General features: G+C 37.8%; 3 protein-coding genes across 7 annotated transcripts; 2 read left to right on the top strand and 1 right to left on the bottom strand.

Annotated features, from left to right (window-relative positions):
* Positions 1-44: 44 nt before the first annotated feature.
* On the top strand, positions 45-3,728 carry LOC124183223. Its single transcript, XM_046571416.1, has 3 exons — positions 45-932; positions 1,683-2,147; positions 2,460-3,728. Exons 1-3 carry the CDS (start codon positions 723-725, stop codon positions 2,577-2,579), a joined length of 795 nt encoding a protein of 264 aa, XP_046427372.1. The 5' UTR covers positions 45-722; the 3' UTR covers positions 2,580-3,728.
* Positions 3,729-6,553: 2,825 nt separating this feature from the next.
* LOC124183220 (E3 ubiquitin-protein ligase ariadne-1) lies at positions 6,554-12,430 on the bottom strand. 4 transcript variants are annotated; one of them, XM_046571406.1, is made up of 9 exons: positions 11,995-12,232; positions 11,601-11,834; positions 10,850-11,339; positions 9,830-10,003; positions 9,672-9,737; positions 8,619-8,834; positions 7,588-8,145; positions 7,148-7,374; positions 6,554-7,055 (listed from the first exon to the last, which is right to left on the bottom strand). In XM_046571406.1, exons 3-9 carry the CDS (start codon positions 11,057-11,059, stop codon positions 6,974-6,976), a joined length of 1,533 nt encoding a protein of 510 aa, XP_046427362.1. In that variant the 5' UTR covers positions 11,060-11,339; positions 11,601-11,834; positions 11,995-12,232; the 3' UTR covers positions 6,554-6,973. The 4 variants fall into 4 exon arrangements, with proteins under 4 accessions (XP_046427362.1, XP_046427364.1, XP_046427365.1 ...); XM_046571408.1 differs by lacking the exons at positions 11,601-11,834; positions 11,995-12,232 and adding an exon at positions 12,303-12,430; XM_046571409.1 differs by lacking the exons at positions 11,601-11,834; positions 11,995-12,232 and adding an exon at positions 12,282-12,384.
* Positions 12,431-12,446: 16 nt separating this feature from the next.
* LOC124183221 (serine/threonine-protein kinase ULK3) lies at positions 12,447-16,510 on the top strand. 2 transcript variants are annotated; one of them, XM_046571411.1, is made up of 8 exons: positions 12,447-13,045; positions 13,228-13,379; positions 13,504-13,718; positions 13,952-14,178; positions 14,747-15,008; positions 15,266-15,457; positions 16,110-16,294; positions 16,371-16,510. In XM_046571411.1, the coding sequence occupies exons 1-8, from the start codon at positions 12,959-12,961 to the stop codon at positions 16,488-16,490; spliced, it is 1,440 nt and encodes a 479-aa protein (XP_046427367.1). In that variant the 5' UTR covers positions 12,447-12,958; the 3' UTR covers positions 16,491-16,510. The 2 variants fall into 2 exon arrangements, with proteins under 2 accessions (XP_046427367.1, XP_046427368.1); XM_046571412.1 differs by having other exon boundaries at positions 12,447-13,155.
* Positions 16,511-18,130: the final 1,620 nt, after the last annotated feature.

Here is an 18,130-nt window from a genome sequence, read left to right as displayed (position 1 = left end):
CAGCCCTTATTCGAGGGTTTAGGGGTGAGGTAGGGAACCGCGCTTGGAAGGAGATTGTTATTCATTTATTTGTAACCAGTCCTGAGGGCTGCCGAGTCAAAATTCGAAAAAGTTGGAAATAAGAACCAGCCTAACTCACACTTGCGTGGATGACGCGGAGCAAAGTGCAGCGGATACTTGCCGGCGGTCCGACTACGCCGGGTCACGATCACTGCCACACGAGCCACGAGAGACGGGGCTCAAACAGAGCGTGAGTGTGCACGGCGTGTACGCTAGCTAGTAGTCGACGAGTGGGGATGAAATGTGAATGATCCTAGCCGGCGGTAGTGAGGGATAAGGGCAGGGAGAGTGGGGGGCGCCGCTTCGGAAATGGCCGCGGGAAAGTAGAAAGCGGTGTGCGACGGTGTGTTTCGACGGTTCCGACCGATGGATCGGCTTGTAACCATACGTGAGAGATAACCGAATATGTAATAATTCTATAATCGCGGAGCACGGTGCATGTTTTAACGAGTAATGTAAGGGCGGAAAAGAGGCGGTCGAAAAACCGGAAAAAAAAATTCGCTACTCGGTTTTTTCAACACCGATTCAATTATAGAAGGGCAAAAAGTCTTATCTTTCTTATTCGTATTTAATGAACGCTTACTCGCCGTTATCACCGTCATTATCAGCCCTGTGTTTCCCTACGCTTACGCACACCGCCGCCGAGGGCATATTATTCAAGAATGGCCGGGGACAGTGCTAACAATGAAACGAAGGAGCGGGGCGAGCAGAGTGCGTCAGCTCGGGGGGAGCCGCATTCCAGAGTGGGCGGCACGGTGGAATGTGATCATCCACCTCCCGATCCACCCGGTAACAGGAATTCATCCAGCAGCATGAACACGATAGCGAATTGCCGATACGGTATCACGGCCTCTTTCATCCAAATTTGCCAGGTAATACACCGCAATAATTCAATCATACGTATACGGATATTTTGTATTGCATCGCACTCGTGACCGCTGCTATTTTGCCCGTATGTGGCACAATGAAATCGATATAATGTACAGGGTGATTCAGGTGGCATTGAAAAATTTATCATACTGAAGTTAGTGACGTTATGGTAATGATTCATGCTGGGGAAAAAACGTTATTTCGCGATTTTCTAATTCGTTTGAAATTCAGTATACCGTTACAAAACAAAACACACTCATACTTCGAAATCTTAGTTCCTTCAAAATTATTGTGAAATTATGTTTCGTTACTCACTTCAACCTCGTAAACATTTTTGAAGCGTAAATAATGCCTTGACGAAATTCATAAATAAGTAGAGTAATCTTTTTCCCAATCATCTTGAGAGACTTTAGTTATTTCATGGTAGAAACGATGCTCAGAGAATTTAGAATCTCGTTATAATAAGCAGTTTGAAACTTTGTTGCGACGATGCTTACTTCAGTTTTGTTACTTTTCTGTCATTGCTGAAATAACACTTTACTAAAATACCAATTACCCTCTGATTGGTCAAGAACAGATGTCTACTATCTCCCAACAACTGTATTATCTAATCGCTATGTATTCGGATGAAAAATTTTCAATTTTCAGACATTGCCAACAATCTATAGCTGAAAACTTTACCGTTTCACCGTAATTAGTAAAATCGAAACTGATCTTTGACTGACAGTAGGTATTTTTTATTTCGTTTCTAGATACGTCTTCAGTATTTGTTTCCTCACCTATCCTCGCCACCGTTGCGCTACAACACTTGCCAAGATTCGGTGGAACTGACAGCAGAGCGTCTTGGTAACGATGTCATACGCTATCTGCTTAAAGAAGATTTATATCAGGTGTCAAAGGATCCAGTGTCCAGAAGCATGCGGCATAACGTACGCCTGATGCTCAATAAGCACAGTATACTATTCACCAGTATGGTAAACAGACTGAATGTTGTTCCTGATACCGCTTACGAGGCTTTCATGGCCGTTGCTGACGAACTGTTCTACAATGGCGGAATAACCTGGGCTAGAATTGTTTGCCTGTATGCTTTTATGGGGCGATTGGCTCTCTGGGCTAGGGACAGAAGGATGTACGCGTTGAAGAAAAAATTACCCTCTTATGTGTCGAGGTACGTCAGCGAAGAAATCGCCCATTTCATCAAGGGATATGGAGGATGGGTGAGTAGCACCATTGCACTATCACTGGGCCATTTACTGTACCTCATTACTCCAGCAAAAATTGGTACAAAAATCTTACACGATTTTTTGTACCTGCAATATTAGCAGTGAAATCACATATGGCTTTTCAATAGTAAAATACAATAAATAGGTCTCGCCAGTTGCATTGTGAAACTTATCATCACTGGTATGAATTTCTCTCTATGTTCTTGGTGCTACAAGTCCAAGCTTGCCGTTCTGCTGAATTCGAAAAATGCTTCAATATTACCCGATAAATGAACATCAGTGTGAATAAGAATATGATATTTTCAGGAACAACTTTGTATAGAGTATCCAGTTGCCGAAGAGGTCAGTGGAGCCATTTGGCGCAGTCTACTAATGACTGGTACAACCCTGGGATTGATTGCCATAATTCTGACTGTAGCATCTTAAGGTATTTAATCCAAGGTAAACGTTGAATAGTAATTATACTGAAGAAGAGAACAATGAATAAAGAACAAATTTTCAAGTACTTATATTCTGTGATTAGAGTCGTTGAAACAATTTTCAAAGAAACAACGACGTTTCAAAAATTTCTGTTGCATTTGTTAGAATGTCCAGTGACTGGATTTTAAAGTATCCAAGCCAATATTTCATTTTTGACACATTTCTTTAAGACAAGATAATCCCTCAAATTGAAAATTTCCCAACCATTAGACATCTTGAAGTTGATATAAACTCATTACTACATGTAATAAATGTCGACAACTAATATGAATGTTTTATGAAATTTGTAAGAGTAACGAATATTAACAAGACCAACGAATTTAATTGTATTGGAATTATAATAGCGCCATCTGAAAAAAAATTTGGGAAAGTTCTTGTTCGTAATTTTGTCATCCTACCAAACAAGTTTCTCTATAAATTACTTATTTGTGGAGCCTGTACAACTTGTATATTCAGATAACTTACATTAACGACAACGCACTGCGAGTTTGCTGTTGCATACGGTAACAATACTATATTGCAAAGGAAATTTCTCAAATAAAGGTAATAGTGATGATTTTTTACCTTTAAATAATTAGCTTAAGCTTCAGCCTCGGCTTAGCACAGATATCGGTGAAAATAAATAACTTGATGAAGTATAAGTAGAAGGAAAATAATTATAATAATAATACTCAAAATCAATTAATCTGATCTCAAAACCAACAAAAAAACAAGAATCTCAAAATTGTATTGAATTTAGGTAGAAAGCAAACTATTTGTATTTATTTATAATTTATTCTAGGTAGAAAATATATTAAATAACAAATTTCATAAATGATAATGCTCTCAGAATACAAGGAAGGAGAACGTCATGTACGATATTCAATCCTTGTGTTTTGGGATAGCAATATAATGTATGTATGCTTGGCCATTAGTGGTTTACAGTAGCGTCTGTCCTACAAATTATAATCTAATATGTAATTTAAAGATTTATAAAATGTGTTGTAACAATTTTTGTATGCACGATAAACTCTCTATTTTTTAGTTTTAATACCTTTGTCATTGAAGTTTTTGTACGAACTTAGATTGCGATAATAAACACTTTTAATATCTTAATTCTGTGGTTATCATTTTGACAAATACCTGTTACTTATTGGATTTCTAAGGAATCTTTTGATGATGGGTGGTAGAGCTTTTGAATGAGACAAAAAGTTTTACTAAACTTTTATTATTATTATCTATATATTGGAAAATTGGCTAATCAAATATCTAACAAAACTATGATAAGGTATAATTTAATATTTTACAAGCGATTTATTCCGATCGGAAACAGTGAAAACAATGCGGTATTAAGACCTGTTTGTTGTTAGGTACGTAATATTATTAATAAAACTTATTTCATTTCATTACAAGTAAGGCTGGGTTCTATGGACGTATGAAGAATGACTAGACGCTAAGGATGTTGTAGCTTCTTTCTTCATTTTTACTTTTCAATTAATTTCAATCACCGGATAATAATAGTAATACTAATAATAATAATAATAATAAAAATAAGCCTTAATCTCATTTACGCATTCATAATGAGCCACCATAGCGTTCAGTCAGTCGTACACGCATTCAACAAGGGTTTTAACCACAAATGTGTACGCCTAATCACGTGCAATTTTCCTGTACTAGAACACTTTAAGTGTTTTATTCAGTATTTTTTTATCTTATTCCTCTGCGTGTTACCACTTCAGTTACGACGTGTAATAATTCCTGATAAATTGGGGAGGGTAAGCTTATAAGCTCATAATATCTAAAAGAATGTTGAATCGAGACACAATGCTAAAGACCAAATAGTCTATCAATTCTAGGTAAAAAAAAAAAAAAATTTATTCGAGAGTAAAACAGAGAGCTTATGACAAAAGTTTGATTTTTATGGGATGAAACATGAAAAACGTGACAGAAAAAATGTGCTTATTTAGTTATTTATAATAATCTGTTCCAAATTATTAGTCTTTATCGTCAAGATCCAGGCAAAAACGTGTCATAAAAAAAAAATTCTTATTTAATTATTTATAACAATCTGTTCCAAAGTATTAGACTTTATCGTCAAGATCCAAGCCATTATCTTAGTATTTAAGAGTGATATAATGGCGACAGGAAATATTGTAAAATAAAAATAACAGAGATGAAAATGTACATATCGGATTTTAAGTTGTGTGCTGGAACGCCAAAAACACATTGTCATTACGGGTTTTTCAAAGGAATATCATCAGTGATAATTATAATTAGCCGATCGTCAATTGCTAAGACTTGTTTCTTCTTTCTTCCACTTTTAAAACCAAACTTGAATTCGCAAGGCATAACAAAATGTATAATTTAAAAAAGAAAAAAGAAATATATTTTTATATATATAGATATATAACAATTTACTTATTCCTAATCAAATTTGCAAACTGTACAGAAAACGACCGAATTAGTATTTTTTTACTCTCTTCTCCTCTTTTATCCACTATTTTCTCACAAAATTTTTTCTAATCATAAGAATCAATAATTAAATCTTCAAAAGATTCTAAACTTATTTCATTTCCATTATTACTTATTTACCGTTATACTATATAATATAGTACGTGTATATCACTATGTATCTGTACAAGTGAAACAATTTTACGTTATTGTTCCTGAAATATTATTATGATCAAGTGATTAACAATAACTAATGAGAAGAATAATAGCAATGATTAAAGTGTCTGAGCTTGAATCTTTGAGTTTTTTGTTTTTTTACCTTTCCACCTGCAGTACACTACATTACTCTAATATGCGATGGTAAATAGGTAGTTACGTAAATTTAATCCGTTCCATATAACTTGGCAGTGAAAGCCCATGACTAGTGATGTTTTGCGGGACAGAAAATGAGATTGGGAAAAAGCAAAAGAAATTTAAAGCCAAAAATAAAACACCTACAAATAATGTATAAGATTTCTACACATGCATTGCAAACATTCATCCAACGATGGTTGCAGATCTGTGAAAAACTGAAATTAAACATGAAACATTTCTGAACAATGATCAGCTTGACAAATAATGACAAGTGAGTTTAATACAGCAAACTTACGGTGGAATGTACATTGTTCATTATATCACTCGAACCGATCAGCCAACTGTACAAGTTTGGCGTACTAAACGTTTCACAAATTCTATACACAAGCATAGAAGGCTACTTCTTCTTGCTTTTCTTTCGTTAACTTTTAGCATGTGGTGCAAGTGGTAATATTTTGGAAGTTTCAATTACTCTGTCAAATAGAGAACCAAAGTCTATTCTTTGGTATCCACACTTCTGTACTGAGTTAGTGAAAAGTTTTGTATACCTGGTCTATCTGATTAAGACGAAAATGAATTCAAGCTGCAGAAAGGATGAAAAACAAAAATCACAACAGAAATAATAATAATAATAATAATAATAATAATAATAATAATAATAATTGTGCGTGCTAAATATTTGGTGTAAATTATAATTCATATTATTTATGATGATTTCGAAATGATTTATATATTTTGGGGTAATTGCATCTTGCAGCAACTACTCGCAGTCCGTTATGATCAGTCGTAGATTGCATACAGAACACGCGCTAAGTATACTTCTACACGTTCACATTATTTGATCATTTAACCTTAAGAAGCTCTCACAGATTTGTCACTGGGAAACTCGAAACTGGGAAACTTGAAACTCGAAATTTGAAATTACTATTTTCAGATTAGTACACATGGTCATTCGGTCGATCTTAGGCATTCCATAAAGCATTGTTACAGCGTCAAGTCCAATATTTTTCTCGCGGCGGGGGGCGGAGGGGGGGAGGGAAACGGATTACACACATCTATACATACATAGGGTGTGTATATATACGTATATATATGTGTGTGTATATATATTGTGTACATATAGTGTGTACATATATATATAATATACATACATACATACATACATATATACACACTTTTATATATACTTCATCTAACAAGATAAAAGTATGGATCAAATTACTTTGTATTTCGTCTCTTGGTAGTGTTAAATTTTAATTAACAAGATGATAAAATCGAATCATAGCAACATTATGTTAATGGAGATGCGTTAACGCGGACCATATCGTCATCAAATGTATATCAATATATATGTATATGATTTTTCTTTATCACTCGAGGACCTGTTCTTTAATTTTCTGTCTCTTATCAGCTTCTTGACATATCACAGCTGGGGCAGGATGAGGGCAATGGGGGAGATGGGGGAATGATGGGTGGCGGGCAACGTCGAGATATATTGGGATTCACGATCTCATCTCCATTGGATAAAACTTGACAAAACCCCCCTCCCCTACAATTTATTCTGTATAGTCCCACCACTCCTTCTCATATCCTTCATGGACGTGTTCCAGAAGCACCTTTCTCCGACTGTCGCAATATCTGTTGTGTAAAAATGTTAAAATATAGTTGAATAAATTACGAAAAACGTAATAGCAACTTACAAACTAAAGACACTATTCACAATTTCGCACCTGTATTTATCTTGTACTTTCTGCTTTATATCGGCCAGATTCTCACTCGTTATATCCCGCTCTAGGTATTCAGACAAACACTCGGTCGCACTTTCCAAGTCTCTCTGGTTATCTTCAAAGATCACAGACTGATTATTTTTCCTCAAGTAATAGGCAAACACGTATGTGTACATGAGAGTTTGCCGACAGGAACACAATATATCTACTGCTTTCTTCAAAAATTGTACCTGAAATCCAAATAGCGTCGTAAATAAATTGTTTCTGTTTTCCTTCTGCTATATATAGTTTTGCAATTTATGTACATGAATGTTAGAACAGGAAGAAATTCTTAGTTTATTTTTTTTATTTCACATTTGAGCGTGCGAGGTTTCTTAAATCATAAGTCACATAAGTTTCGACTTTGCAAACGTACCTAACGAGTAATCGTTATCAAAACTCACCTCTATCCAAGACATATTATGCTGTTGCATCTCCTCCATCTTCTCTTTGACACTGGCGTACAATTTGCTCTCAAACTTGAGCGACTGCATGTGATTCATGTATCTATTACAATAGAATAAATATCTTTGTAGTGCCGACCTAGATTTCTCTTGAGCATCTCTAGCTGCTTTGGCTTCCTCCTCGTCGTATCTGTTACAGTTATACCAGCTGGAACCGTGCGGTTCCCACGGTCCAAGGCAGACCCAGCAAAAGTCCGCTTTACAATTTTGGTTTTTGCACACCATGTGATTACAACCTCCATCCTTTTCGATGGTGACGTTGCACTTCGGACACTCTTTTGTGTTTGCCGCAATCCAGTTGGAGGTTTCAGAATCGTCATCGCACTTCTTAATCCATTTTCTTAACAAGTGACATTTAACAGGGTCGTGCCAGTTCTCTCCACAATGGAAACAAAACGTGTGCCCACATTTACACGTCACTGGTCTTGGTTCTACATATTGCACTTTTATCGCATTATTGCAGTCCGGTGACGGGCACCACCTCAGCAGTCTGTTACACTGAAAAATTAGGTGATATTAATTATAATTCGAGGCGTGAACACAATTTTCTGTTGAAATTAAGTGATGAAAGTAAGTAAAATTCAAGTACAGGTGCAACAAAGTAATGAAACTCTCCGAAAATTTGAATTATTTAACCAATCGTCAAGTGGATGTTCAAAAAAGACATGCGGAGCCTGTTAAGTATGTTGACGTTGAAGATTATCTTGTATTGGGAAGGGTAATGAAAATGTTTTAGTCGGCAATACTGGTTAAAAACATCGGTTAAGAAGGATTCAGAAATTAATTTTTCATTTGAAATGTATTTACAAGTGAATTTTCAAATTAAAAAAGTTATTAACGTGGGAAAGACAAGTGAGTGCGAATCATGAGATGTCAATGTACTACCAGACCTGAAATAAAGTCAATTTTCAAATGTATTTACCTTTATACTACTATATAGTTACTACTATGTAGTATACATATGCGCTTACTTCGACAAAACTGTTCGTAATGAGATGCTGATACTTCAATTTTACTCTAGAGTCTTTGACAAGTCTCATAACACTGGCGTCGTCGACTAGTATGTCGCAGGCGTGAGCGGCACAGGCTATTGTCTGGCCAACACCTTCCTCCATAATTTTTGTAGTTAGATATTCTCCCCAGCACCCTGTGCAGAATCTATGTCCACATTCCAACCCAGTCATCATCTGTTAGAGGCAATAAAAAAATGTGTTCGTAATAAAACCAGAAATGATAAGTTACCGCAAGTATAAAAAAAAAAAAACTTGCGTCACTATTGTTTAATAGTTGAGGGGATAAATAAATTTTGATACTACATCAAGGTTTATTTCATTCACAATCCGTTTGCTTTGTGTATTAATTAGAGCCAAGCTGCTGGCATGCCTTTGGAGTTCAAGGCTTCGAACACTGTTTACCGTCTAATTTGATTAACAAATCAATGGCAGTTCAGGCTTCGTTTAGACAGAATAGTTATATATTAAATTTTACTACGTCACAATATTAAGCGTTAATGTTATATGACAGTAAAACGTTTACTGTTGTTACAGGATTGGTGGCGGATAATTACTTCCACAAAATGAGAAGTGTGTCGATTTTAAAAAGCAATCAGAGCTTGACTTGCAAAATATACGGCACTTTTCTCATTAAAATAAAAAATAATTACTATCACTTTTCTTTATGGACAATTCTCTACATATTCATTTAAGTTCGCAAACAAATTACTCTTCTAAATTCTAAATATTCATCGTGCAGGATTTAGATTTCATTAGCATTTCATTGAATTTTATCGACAGTTTATCTAATATTTAATACATTATACCAGCTTGAGAGAGATTGTACTAAATTATTTCTACGAAAGTAACAACAATTGGACATACATTTTCTTTTTAGCTTGGCCATTATATAATAAACTAAAAATTCTCCCAAAGTAGAATTTTTTTGCAAACTTTGAAACGATTGAAAGAACTGCTGCAAAAATGCTCTGAATGATTTGAGTCATTCAAAACAATAATTGCATCACTCACCGACGATGGTAATGTCATAAAGCATATGCCACACTCTTCCGTTCCGTTTGTAGAAGTTCGTCGAGACTGAAAAACAATAGAACCAAGAACTGAAAAGTTGTTGAACAGAATGAAACGACAAAAGTTGAATGTTCTTCAACAGATTTTTCATCAATTACCAGAGATATTTGTGAAGATCTGGTCCTGTTAATGACGGGTCCTTTTCTAAAAGGATTTATAACGCGTGCTTCTGCAAATAATTTTTCTTGATCACCATCATAAAAACGTTCCATTAATTTCTCTTTGTCCCATTTAAAATGATTAAGTAAAATCCTAGTCGTGGTTGCAGGTATCTAAAACGGTACAAAAAAGGCCTGTTAAATTGCATACTCAACAAAATGAATAAGGAAATTCGAAAAATACGGTAATTCATTTCTAGTAGTCAATTCCATTGAAATAAAATACACGAGTTGTTTCCTCACTCACTCACTCCTCACTTTCTCACTCACTCGCTCACTCACTCACTCACTCTCACTCTCTCTCTCTCTCCTTTGCCAGATATTCGTAAATGCGAAAATTGTAAGGAAAGGGTGGGGGGAGTAAAAAAGACGGAAAAAAAGAAAACACAAACACGCTTATAGCTTGCAAGGTGAAATTGCAGCAGCAACTCGCATAATACATACAAGCAAGCATGAAGGCGATCAGCTGATCCGGAGAAGACAAAGAAGCAGTCTTGAAAACGGCGAGTGGATCGAAAATAGGAGTTGGGAGAGATAAACAAAGGACGAACGACCGCGATTTAGAGATCAGTGATCACTTATCGAGGATAAAAAGGTTTATATAAAGAGGTTTCTGTAATTTCGTTCCCGAGAAAATGTTATTTTTCTTCTTTGGTCAACGGCAAAATATATGTGTAGTTTTATCACATTGAAGTTAGTAACGTTATCGTAAAGATTCACGCCGAGGAAAAGCAGTTATATCGCGATTTTGAAATAGTCTGAAATTCGATAAACCGTAATAAAACAAAACACACTCACATTTCGAAATCTTGGTTCGTTCAAAATCATTGTAAAATTAGGAAAATAGTGACTTTTCCGCAATGGTTCGTTACGATAACGTTACTAACTTCAACCTCGTGTAGTTTTGACGTGACTGATTGCGAAGGCGGAGGAATGAATTCAACGACCGAAATCACTCACCTCGACGACGGTGTTTACGTCTTTAATCGAGTCCACCATATGCTGAACGATCTCTTCGGTCGATAAAACTTCGAAAGGATAATCGTCAATATCTGTGGCTCGTTCGCGGGGATTCCCGGACTCAATGTCCATAGCGAAATCGACGTCATCACCGCTGGACTCGTTACCCGAATCAACGTCGTCATAGGGCGTCTCTTCCTCAGAATCCATTATTATCGGGGTTTATTATGTATTTTGCTGGGCTACTTTGTTTATAGCGTGATTTTTTCCTCAGAAGACTGATTGCACGTTCTTCCCGTTTCTGCCCACCGTGGCCGTCGTGATTGATGGATAGCGAACAGAGATACGATCGAATGGATTTTTCGAGTATAAATTGTCCAAATCACGCGCGTAGATCAATTGTCCTTTTTTTTTTTATTGTAAGATGCGTCTGTGTCTGTGTCTCTCGTCGGTTTGAGATATTTATCCGTTCACCAACACCAGCACGAAACTGTTTGTGAAACAGTTCGATAAGTATAATGACAAATGGGAATTGAAGGTGTAGAAGAACAGCAAAACAGGTAGTACGTACGACTGAACGAATGGAAAAAATAAATAAAAGGGAAAAAAAACTAAACAAAAGGAACAAAACTAAATAGAATCAAAGGGTGAAACAATGCCGCGATTAGTTTCGCGACTCGAGATTAGACGGGAACCCTACCACCTAGTGAATATGTGCGAACAAACGGATTCTGTGTGATCCGCACTTTACCGCGGGATGACCCCCGACGAATTTAGATTTCGTTGTATTGCGAGCCCAGAGAACGGTGGGAATAGTTGTGAAAACGACACAAAGGCAGCTAACGCGATTCGTCAACTGCAGCAACGGGTTAGCTAGGCGAAACTGGTGCCGTGCACCTGTGTTATTCGTTGTTCGGAGAACCAGCGAGCGGGCGAGCGACGATCTTTCAGCACATGACGTCACCGTAGCGAGCAGTGCTGGGTTCTGAAACGCGCAGAGAATCACGGGAAACTTTATACGAACGTACCGTAGGACGTACACACATGTGTATACCCATACTTGTATGTAATATATGCTTGTGTAGGTGTACCAATATTATACATATGCACGCAGAGAGCGCACGGCACTTGGTATCATTATTTACCTAGTGACAGATAATCGAGACACGGGGGCCTTGTCGCGGCGTTATTTTAACCCCTTGGGTGATCCGACGGGGGGTCCCGTCTCCAGGACAAAGGGCTGGAGAATTAATCGAACCTATATCGCGACGTGCAACGGCTCTAAGAATACACAAATCAGCTGCCAAAAACACTCGAGCTTATATTCGGCAGCTGATCCACTAATGGCAGACGCGCAGAACGAGTCTGGGGGCTAGCGCCACGCCACGGCGTGTTTGGAAAGTTGTCATGCGATGGCATATGGGGCGCCTACTTTTCAAGCCGCGGCCAATACCTGACGGTTTTAAATTTGTCAGGACCAATGATGAGCGCGGTTTGGTGACGTGACGTTTCGCATTCCGTTTTTTTTTCGCACCACATCCCACCATGCCCCATCATTGCAGCAACAGCAACGCGGCGAACAAGCTCATTTCACTTCTGCTACCACTGCTGGAGTCACGTCCGTCATCCCGGAGTGGTGTTGCTGATGCTGACCGATGCTGTCCGCTGTTGATATCGAGTGTTATTTCGCTTCTCGATATATCGTCGCGGTATCGTCGACGCTGATAGGATCTCGGGATTATAGGAGCGTGGAGGCGAAAATTTACGCAGAATTTCACTGTGAACTTTGAAAAGAAATACGGAAAAGCAAGAGGAAAAAAAAACAACGAAACTACCGTTCCGAGAAACGAGAAGAGGAAAATCGCGCGCGTCGACGCGAGTTGCGGCAGCGGAACTGCGGTCTGCAGATAAACGGCTTTGTGATTCGTCGGTAGGCGCCTTCTTACGCCAACTACGTGAAACGCCTGAGTCGAAGATCGATTATTAACGCGTTTTTCGTTTAATAACATGCGGACAATTTCGCACTGCTCGTACCTGTCATCCGCGACGAGTAGCTAACGCGCGAAACCTCGCTGGTTAATTGCGACTTGAAATTCGATAAGGACAAACATGAGTCTGCCTACCATCAAGGATTACTCGCTCCTCGAGAAGATTGGCTCTGGAAGCTACGCGACTGTTTACAAAGCCTTCAAAAAAGTGCGTGTGTACATTTGAGGTTATGTTATACTATGTTACGTTATGTATTATTATGTATACAATATGGAAGGCTGTGATGAGAGAAACAATGATCAAATGGACGCAAAAACGTATGAGAAAAGAAAAAAAAAGAACAAAAAATAGCGACGTCAACTTCGAGAGTTTAATAATCCTTTGTGTAGGGTGGATCTAAGGATGTGGTCGCAATAAAATCGATGGACAAGTCAACCTTGTCAAAGTCTGCTATAGAGAACATAATCACGGAGATAAGGCTATTAAAAATATTGAAACATGAACACATTGTAGAGATGAAGGACTTCTTTTGGGACGACAGGTTCGTACCTGAAATTAAGGCAACAATGTTTCAACTAATAAGTATAAAGAGGGTAAACTGTCGAGTTTTTATTGAGCAAAAAAATAAAAAATCACTTATATTTTCAATTATATTTATTGTTCAGGTACATATACATTGTGATGGAATATTGCGACGGAGGTGACTTGTCGAAATTCATTAAGAGAAAGCACAGATTGCCAGAAAATATTTGTCGCAAATTTTTACAACAACTTGCGTTAGCATTAAAATTTCTACGCAGTCATAACGTTTGTCATATGGATCTCAAACCGCAAAATTTGTTGCTTATGAACACACCGAAACTCACACTAAAAGTTGGAGGTGCGTTAATTATACAGCACGTTTCAAATGAGCGAAATCAAACGAACTAGCCTAAAGTGAAAGAGTAGAAAAAACGAGCATCAAATTTATTGATATTCCACACGCTTCCAGTGCTTTCAAATCGAATGCTGATTTGTTATTTTAGCAAATATCAGCTTCGTATACAATCGCACACGAATTTTCTAAACGCCTCTTGAAAAAATATTTACCCACTTATCCTGAACCATTTTCAGACTTTGGTTTTGCTCAGTACTTGGCTAATTATGAACACAAATTTGCCATGCGTGGTTCACCGCTTTACATGGCACCTGAAATCTTGCTAGACCACAAATACGATGCCAGAGTCGATCTCTGGAGCGTCGGTATCATCATGTACGAGTGTCTTTTTGGCAAGGCTCCTTACTCTAGCAGCAGCTTTCAAGAACTGGCTGAAAAAATTAAGGACAGACGTCCAATTGAGGTGATTTATAGACAGAAATTATGGTTCGAACACTGGCTGAAAAATTTTATAGTATATTGTATGCAATTAAAACACTATAGCCCTACCCTACGTAAAAATAATTGTTTTTGTAGTGTATCTGGGTTTTATTTTCATATTACTTTTCTTAACCACAGAACAATCAATCATACAATCTAGTGTGCATCTTTGTGAAATCTTTTCAAATTACACAAAATCTTAAGACTCGTGAAGATCTTTTGAAATGCGTCAGAATGTTTCAATGTTATTTTAAATACCAAGACACGTCAGAGCTAAGGAAATCTTTCAAGTCTCTTGTCGTTTTTCAATCGTGGCTTATATGCGCTCTAGTTATTACGCACTGCTTTGCATCGAATCTTTTATACCGGCCTTAGGGGTCATTTTGCAACGGTTAACGTAAGGTAGAAAGGCACCTCACTCAAAGGATATGATTCACGAGATTCTCGTAGTAAAGCATGGAGGCATGTTGATTGTGGACTTACTTGATCGGAATTTTTATAGTGTTGTCTTTGGATTGAAAATATGGATAAATTTTTTATGCGCTATACAGCTCCCTAAAAACTCGTATATAACTCCAGAGTGCAAAGATTTGATAACTTCGCTGTTGAAGCACAATCCTTCGGAGAGAATTACGTTTGACGAGTTCTTTGCCCACGAGTTCTTAGACCTGGTTCACGCACCGACCAAAGACAACTATGACAAAGCTGTTGTGCTTGTACACAAGGCGGTACAGCTGGATAGGGAGAAAAATCAGAAGGAAGCTTTTCACCACTACTGCGACGCTCTCAGATACTTCATACCATTAGTTACCAGTACGATAACATCACTGTATTTATCTATCTCTCTCTCTGTTTGTGTTTGTGTGTGTGTGTCAAATGTGTTGATACGTCGGACTGGCGTTGATAAAGAAATGGGCACGCCGACCCGATGGATAAAATACAAGGGTAGTAGATGCAGGCAGTGGAGAAGAGGAAGTGAAATTTTTTCATTTATTGTGAATGGCTGCGAATATTATGCATGTACAATTTATAATCGGAATGGAAATGTGAAGATACTTATAATTCCTTAGATGAGACTGATCCACAAAGGAAAGAGGCTCTGAGGCTTCGTGTCAATGATTATATAAAACGAGCAGAGGAACTGAAAAGCGTTTACGCCGATGACTATGTGGATAATACTGATAAAACAAAGACAGTCCCAGAGGTGCAGGGGGCATTGGCGAAGAAAGAGTCCTTTGACAGAAACAGCTACCGCAAATTATGTTGGTACAATGATAAAAATGAGGGCATGAAAGGGAAACGGGAGTAAATTCACACGCACCCTTTTTTTCTACATATTTATGTTATTCTGTCTGATGGCGAAATATTTGGTGGTATCTGGAAAAAAGTAACAAGTCGATATTTTCTTATCTCCACCGGTTGTATGGGTCACCAGTGATTTACACAATGCGTTGTACAATATGAATTGTTCACTGATTAATTAAGAGTAATTAATGAAAGTGTAGTTCTTTCCCATTATTTAAATATAATATTTTTAAAGCCAATGAAATGGGTGAAGCTATTTTCGGAATATTTACATCATTGGAACAAGTAAATGAGATGAACGTAGTTTGAATCTCCCATTTTAAAAGTTTCCTGGATTTCATATAAATGAACCTTGACACTTGAAAAAAAATTCAAAAACAAAATGTGCTTTCTTGTTTATCTGCTTTATAAATAAGGTCAGTGTCAGATTTTGAAAAGCTAAGTACTCTGCTGATTTCTTTCGCCCAAAAGACTGTGCAGTTCGATTTATCTCCCGTTTCTGTTCACCTGCTCATGCTAAGTTGATGTTAACGATTGGAATGGACTGAAGTAGAAATTTATAAAATCAAAATCTATACGAAATAGCTAAATATTCACGTTCGGAAATAGGTAGCCTGAGCAAAAGTACAGCAGGTATGTGCGATGCCTTAGAAATAGGTGAGATTGCAGAGCAGTATCTCTCTGAAGGGAAGTACGAAGTTGCCCTTGAGAAGTTTAAATCCTGTTTAGAAATGCTGGTGCCTCTTTTAGCTAAGGAACCACCTGGCCACAGAAGAGACCTCCTCCACAAACAGGTAAATTCACCCGAACGAAACATGGCATGCTACGTTACACAAATCTAAATTAATCAACTATGTTACAATATTATAGGTTCAACTCTGGATGAAAGAAGGTGAGAGTACCAAGGCTCTTTTGGGTACGAAAAATTTAGAGCCAACTGGAACGCAGACCACCTCGTATTTAACTGATCATCAATGTACCCTGCAGTAATAAAGTGATAATTGAATTTAGTTGAAATTTAACGGTGATTTGGGGCGGAAGGGGGGCGGGGGCGCTGATTCCTGCCTCGCGCATAGTTTCTTACGCGTCCGCAAAGTGCAGACATTAATTCGCGCACGCGATCTGCAGCAGATTCGCAAAGCCTTGCGGATCAAATTAATAGATACATGTGTATGCGGAGCTACGGACGGTATATATACACTTGTTGCGCGAGCTTGTTTACTTATCGTTCTGCAAGGTCGCGACGAAATAGCGTCAAGGTGAACGTGACCTTTTCTGCCCCGATTTTTTCCGATGCGTTGTATACTTGTTCCGAATCTTATCGCATTGGCAATTAAAATTAGAAAGTATCACGGTAAAATATTCTAATAACGTTACTCCCAGCAAATGCCAAAATGTCGAACTTATCATTTCGCTTGTCCTGCGACGTGCGAAAGTATGTTACCTTCCCTTTTTGCAGAATCTGTAAACTTTTTCATGCTCTTTGATATTCTCAAAGAATTTTGAAGTATAAAATATAATTTTGAAGATACTTATGTACAGTCGAACCTCGATCATCGGAATCAAACGGGACAGGGCCTAGTTCGCATTGGCGAAAGTTCGGACAAGGGAGCAGTAATGGCGGGTGAAATGATGCCAGGTATATAAAATATTACGAACACAAGATAGTTAATACATGTATTTTTTTTTTTTATTTTCACACACGTTATTCCAAGTCCTTTTACGTGTAAGTTTGACACAAAATATCGTTGATATAAAACTATGAGAATGCAAGTAGTGTGGGTCAGTGTAACCTAATTTTTCGGAACAAAGAAATCCGTATTTAAGATTCACAAAGGACCAAATTCCTTTGTCCTAAAAAATTAGATCAAACTGACTTGCACCACTTGTAGTCTTAACCCCTCCTATATGTTCCACAATTTTGAGTTCACGAAGGTGAACCCTAGAACGGCAGGGGGGGGGGGGGGCGTAAGAAACACCCCACGCGAACTTTAATTTCCGGCCGCAAGAGAACAACTTATACGTTTTTAAATCGAGACATATCAATTTTCGACCACTTTTGTGGAACTTGCACAAAAACTTTTTTGGCCCGCGTGATTCTTCACTAAAAACCGAAGAAAATGAGACCCTATAGGACTTTTAACGATATGATGTACCAGAGTTATGGAGTTTAAAAGGTTGGGGCGTTTTTCACCCCACGTTAGTGTTATAGGGTTAAAAGGTAGGAATGATTTAGGTTCGGCTAATCGAGGTTCCACTGTAGGTTGAATAATTTAGAAATGATGACATCAAATCATCTGAAGACACATTATATTGATCTGCTACACCTTTGCTAGAAAGCTGACAAAAAGTTTGGATGCCATCGGAAACTTTACAGGAATTTTTTTTCGACTGCGGACCGAACGATAATACCAGACCATTTTCACTATCGTAAAATATAATAAATGCTCATTAGATGTAGTTTTAGCCTCCAATATTTTGTTTTTCGACGTTGACGCAGATACGAATGTACAGTACCGGTACGAAACTGTCGTCCGCGAGGTCTTTCACCGAATTTGCGAGGTCAGTGACCTTCAACTTACGTTGGACACTTGGGGTGGAAACAGTTGCGCTTGCGGATTTCCGCACCG

The sequence above is a fragment of the Neodiprion fabricii genome, chromosome 5 (assembly GCF_021155785.1).
Source record: "Neodiprion fabricii isolate iyNeoFabr1 chromosome 5, iyNeoFabr1.1, whole genome shotgun sequence".
NCBI classification, from domain to species: domain Eukaryota; kingdom Metazoa; phylum Arthropoda; class Insecta; order Hymenoptera; family Diprionidae; genus Neodiprion; species Neodiprion fabricii.
This window is presented reverse-complemented; position numbering and strand designations above follow the sequence as displayed.

Coding starts and splice junctions, on each gene's coding strand:
- LOC124183223 (XM_046571416.1), top strand. CDS start 723: ATGGCCGGGGACAGTGCTAACAATGAAACGAAGGAGCGGGGCGAGCAG. Junction 933..1,682: donor CTTTCATCCAAATTTGCCAG/GTAATACACCGC, acceptor TTTCGTTTCTAG/ATACGTCTTCAGTATTTGTT. Junction 2,148..2,459: donor TCAAGGGATATGGAGGATGG/GTGAGTAGCACC, acceptor TGATATTTTCAG/GAACAACTTTGTATAGAGTA.
- LOC124183220 (XM_046571408.1), bottom strand. CDS start 11,059: ATGGATTCTGAGGAAGAGACGCCCTATGACGACGTTGATTCGGGTAAC. Junction 10,004..10,849: donor ACGTAAACACCGTCGTCGAG/GTGAGTGATTTC, acceptor GTACCGTTTTAG/ATACCTGCAACCACGACTAG. Junction 9,738..9,829: donor GATCTTCACAAATATCTCTG/GTAATTGATGAA, acceptor ATTGTTTTTCAG/TCTCGACGAACTTCTACAAA.
- LOC124183221 (XM_046571411.1), top strand. CDS start 12,959: ATGAGTCTGCCTACCATCAAGGATTACTCGCTCCTCGAGAAGATTGGC. Junction 13,380..13,503: donor GACTTCTTTTGGGACGACAG/GTTCGTACCTGA, acceptor TTTATTGTTCAG/GTACATATACATTGTGATGG. Junction 13,719..13,951: donor ACTCACACTAAAAGTTGGAG/GTGCGTTAATTA, acceptor AACCATTTTCAG/ACTTTGGTTTTGCTCAGTAC.